At 40.8% G+C, this 4,820-nt stretch overlaps 1 protein-coding gene across 1 annotated transcript in view; it reads right to left on the bottom strand.

Moving 5' to 3' along the window:
• Positions 1 to 4,421, bottom strand: part of LOC116398047 (solute carrier family 22 member 5-like) — a 12,446-nt gene extending 8,025 nt beyond the window's left edge. The window contains exons 1-5 of the mRNA XM_031874056.1: positions 3,949 to 4,421; positions 3,022 to 3,125; positions 2,065 to 2,219; positions 1,806 to 1,977; positions 504 to 630 (exon numbers count right to left, since the gene is read on the bottom strand). Of these exons, the coding sequence (XP_031729916.1) occupies positions 504 to 630; positions 1,806 to 1,977; positions 2,065 to 2,219; positions 3,022 to 3,125; positions 3,949 to 4,347 (957 nt within the window). The 5' untranslated portion in view covers positions 4,348 to 4,421. The remainder of the gene's footprint in view (positions 1 to 503; positions 631 to 1,805; positions 1,978 to 2,064; positions 2,220 to 3,021; positions 3,126 to 3,948) is intronic.
• Positions 4,422 to 4,820: the final 399 nt, after the last annotated feature.

The raw sequence follows: 4,820 nt of genomic DNA, 5'->3' as shown, positions 1-4,820 counted from the left end.
TCCAGCAGAGACCGGTCCACCGTGGACAGACCCAGATCCGGCTTCACCTGCAGCCTTGGACCTGCAGTCGGAGCTCCGGAGGCAGGAGGAGAGCTCAGCTCCCGGCAGCAGCAGCGTCTCCTCCTCCTCCAGGAGCAGAGCTTCTCCTCTCCGGGAGCCAACACCGACACCACGCTGCTGGAGACCTAGGACGTATTGCTGGACCCGCTGGAGGGAAGGGAGGCAACGGGAGAACCGGAACCAGGACTGAGAGGAGCAGACTGTCAGACCCTGCTGCAGTAGAATGAGAGGTTTTCTAAAGGGACTCTGTTGCTCGAAAAGTTCCTTGTAGTAACTTTGTCATATATACAACGAATTCTGACAAAGAGAGGCACATTTTTCTTGCTAAATATATGTCAAAAGAATAAAATGTCATTTTTATTGTGTAAAATACAAATAATTCCATGACCTTGGTGTTTATGCATCTTCATTTTACATGAGCCACTTTTTCAGTGAGATCTCACCTGCAAAGGACTGAAGATGACCGGCGGAGGCTGGATTTTGTTCCTCTTAGCAGCATCTCTCAGTATGGCCTCGGCCTCCTCCACTCTTCCCTGGGAGAGCAGCCAGCGAGGAGACTCAGGGATGTACCTGCCTCGTTACACGACAGAGAGACACAGATGGAACAAAGGAAAAACATACCATACAGTAAAGGTACTATTGATGTTTTAATTTTACCTGATTTTGAGTCCTTATAATGCACAATCGAGTAAAACCTACCTAACAACAGCTGCAAAGCCTTCATAAAGTGGGTATGAGCTGATGCTATTGTGGTTATTAGACCACATCAATGTATATTTATTCATTCATATGAAAAAAATGCAACTAATTGTTTTATTGTTGATTAATCTGCTGCTTATTTTATTTCTTTAGTCTATAAATTGCTTATAAAAATGGAAGCGGAAAAGTGGAAAATGTCCATCACAACTTTCCAACAGTCCATCTTCAAGTGTTTTGTCTGACCGATAAACCAAAGTCCCAAAAGATATTCACTTTATTTTGAAAGAAGTAAAGCATATGCTTACTACCATTTGTACTCTTAAATGCCATTTGGAACTATTTGTATTCAAAAACTTTATTTACGATCTGAATAATTGTTAATAACAGAGGATGATTTTATTAGAATTGCATTTGAACACAACTTGGCAGCATTCATACCTTTCAAGTAATCGATCTCAAAAGTTTTCAGAACTTTTCAAAATACAGCAAGACTGGCATGATGAATCCAGATATTTAAATTGACCAGTCTAAAGCTGACTTTCAGCAGGTGCTTTAACTTAAGAAAAATGAACTTATTGTTGCGTGTTACAATTAAATCAGAGTTTCTATTGGCCCAAAGCTAACGTGGGCGGGAGAAATGGACACAATGTGCTTGTTTTTATTGGTGCAAAAAGATCCCCATCTATAGATATGTACTTTTTTAATGATACACAATTTTATAATGTATAGCCAATTATTTACCGGACCCCCCTTTGAAAATCACTAATTTAAACAATCGCTTATCATATAGATTTCCATTCAGTCTATCGTCTATCAAATAATTGTTTCAGCTCTAAAAAATAGTGCAGAACAATCATTCCAGATAGTTATTGTTGCAGGAATGCTGGCGATTGATTGATTGACCTGCCTGAATCTATCGGGTTGATTGACCTGCCTGAAACAGGTACTCTAATCACCTGTCAGCACTGCAGAAGAAAGTAGCATTAACTAGAAATTAATTTAAAAAAAGGCCACACACACACACAAGCAAACACACACCTACCTACCACCAGAGAGGCACATAGAGGAAGCCAGGCAGCGAGATGCCGAGGAGAAGCTTCCTCCAGTCTCTGAGGAAGTAAGCAAACAGCGGCAGCAGCATGTAGCCCGCTCCAAAGAAAAGACTCACACCCGCTGTGGAGAAAACCGTCCGAACACCTGGGCCCAATATCTCTGTCCCTATAATGAACACAAGGAACAACGTCTTTTGCATAATCATGAACCAGTTAAATACGACTGAGAATCAATGAGGAGAGTGAAGCCTACCCAGCACAAACGCAGCCACATAATTGGAGATTTGTGCCAACCCGACAACAAAGAACATGGCGCAGAACACCGTCCAGGATGGAGAGAAGACCTGAAATAACGTGAACAACGTCTGCACCGCCATGGTAACGAAGAACACTATTTTTCTCCCGTACCTGAAAAAAAGACACGAAGTGTACGAGTGAATGACCAAGTAAGCATGATATCCAGACGGCAACCTCCAGTTCTGAGGAGTGAAGCCGATGGGGAAGTGTCTTAAACCTTGCATGCTCTCTACCAGCAGGGGGCGACTCCTCCGGTAGCTAAAAGAAGTCTGATTGTATAGAAGTCTATGAGAAAAGGACTCTACTTGTCACTTGATGTATTACCTCAGTAATACCATATATTACTATGCAATACAGGGGAGTGAGGTAGAGACGCCGTGACGGCTCTGGTAGCGGCAGCGACCTGTCAATCACAGTAGCCCCGCCCCTAAATCATAGCCTGCTTTATGGTCTGTGTGACTCTAAATGGATCATAATTTACTAAATGAACATCATGCTGTATTGAAGAAGACTTGGAACTAGCCAGTGTTTGGTTTGACCTGCTGCTTATGTCGAAATGAAGGGCTCATATAAGGTAACAGACACGATTCTTAATTTCAGGTGATTATACACAAATGAAAACATTGTTATGAATATTATATTCCCTTTCTGCAAGTATAAATTACGAATTTAAGGCACATTCTTAAAGGGCTTAAAGATGCCTTTTTCTTGCAGTTTTACTCAGATTTCCACTTAAAACTATGAAAAGGAAAAAAATGTGTCTAGTTGGTTGGTGTGAAGGAGAAAATCTTGACATTTTAATTATTAACAGATATTCTGACACACAGTGAGGAAGACTTGTTGCTATGTTGAGATATTACATGAACTTGTGATGCATTGAGTGACAAACTAAATTTAATGTTTTGTCCAAAACCTGTCAGAGAGCTGTCCTGAAATGAAGGAGCCAGTGAGGACACCACAGAAGAAGAGGGAAGAAGTCAACGGATTTTTCCACCTGTTGTCACACACCAGGTCCCACTGCAAAAGACACACATGCGCACGCACACACACACACACGCACACACACACACACACACACACACACACACACACACACACACACAGTAGGTAGATCAGAGTACATCAAGCACACAAAAAATATCAAATCCTGAAATTGCAATTTCTTAACAAAAAAACAGTCCAATCTACCGTCTGTCATTCAAAAGTTTGTAATCAGTTTGTAATCAGTCCATGTATTGATGTTTTTCTTCTTTCCTTCAATATTGACTATTTTTACAGAGATACAAATGGTATAATTCAGACACCAAACGTATTAGTTACATTTTAAATAGATTAAAAATAAGAAGAATTAAATGATTGACACTTCCACTGAGTTGCTGTCCCCACAGTGTTGATGACAGGGAGAATATGTTGGAGCTGAGATGCTGGATGTTTTTCACTCCAGAAAAGCGTCAGTGACCCTCGATCATAATTGAACTCTAAAATATTGATTACGTCTCTCTGCAGTGTCCTCGGTGGGTAGTTTAAAGAGGTTTGAAATGTGATCTGTTCAGCTGATATTCCACATAATCCTCGACTAACTATGACCTTTGCTTCCTCTATTCTTATTCAACTGTTGCTCAGAAGATTTTTGTCATCAATAAAAATACATATTTTCAACATATATATATATTTATGTCTGAATCTATTTTTCATAGATATATATATATATATATATATATGTATACATATAAATATGTATGTATGTATAAATACATTTTTTTCTTGTATAACATGATAGGATTATATGCAGCTGCAGCCTCCTCTACCTCCAGCAGCAGCATGCGCAGTTTGCACAAACCTCTGATATGATGGTAGAAATATACACGCTCCGGTCGTACTCCCACCCATCCAAGCAGCTCTCCGTCGACACATTGGTAAGGTCAACATCAACGCCGGGCAGCAAGCCTCCGTCCGAGAAACGCTTCACATCTTCCAGTTTGTATCTGGAGCACTTGCTGCGCACCAACGCGCCGCTGTTGCTCTCCTCCTCCAGTGGGATGCTGCTGTTCCTCCACGCAGCGGTGAGGTTGACGTGCGCGGGAATGAGGCACATGTGCGGCGGCGTGTCGGCGACGAAGACGATGGAAAGGCCGCTGAAGCCGTTCGGGACGACGCTCAGACAGAGCAGGAAAAACACCTCTTTTTGGAAGCGTCCCCACTCCCCGAGGAAGGCAGTTGCAGCGTCGTAGTCGGTCATGTTGGTCTTGGTTGCAGCCGAGGCGCGCACAAAGTCAAAAACACAGAGAGTGAAGGACTTTGGAGAGAGCTTAACACTAAACCGTCCCACAAACATCACCTGCCTCTTTTCTCATTTGGCTGCGGTTTTGTTAAATTAACCGATCTTGATTAATAAGTGGCCTCTAAACCTGTCAGAGTCAAACAGTACAATTTCTATTTGTTATGTCAACACATGAGATTAGATTAAGTTAAGGCCTGAAAGATCAAGTCTTTTAAAAATAAATGTATAATTATAATATTCAAAAATGTTTCAACATAAAAGGTCAACTGATGGCTTCAAAACAAACTGTTCCTTGACCTTAAGTATATATATGTGTATATATATGTGTATATATATGTGTATATATATGTGTGTATATATATACACACATATATATACACACATATATATACACATATATATACACATATATATACACATATATATACTTA

Source organism: Anarrhichthys ocellatus, unplaced genomic scaffold, assembly GCF_004355925.1.
Source record: "Anarrhichthys ocellatus isolate YVR2014 unplaced genomic scaffold, GSC_Weel_1.0 scaffold78, whole genome shotgun sequence".
NCBI classification, from domain to species: Eukaryota; Metazoa; Chordata; class Actinopteri; order Perciformes; family Anarhichadidae; genus Anarrhichthys; species Anarrhichthys ocellatus.
This window is presented reverse-complemented; position numbering and strand designations above follow the sequence as displayed.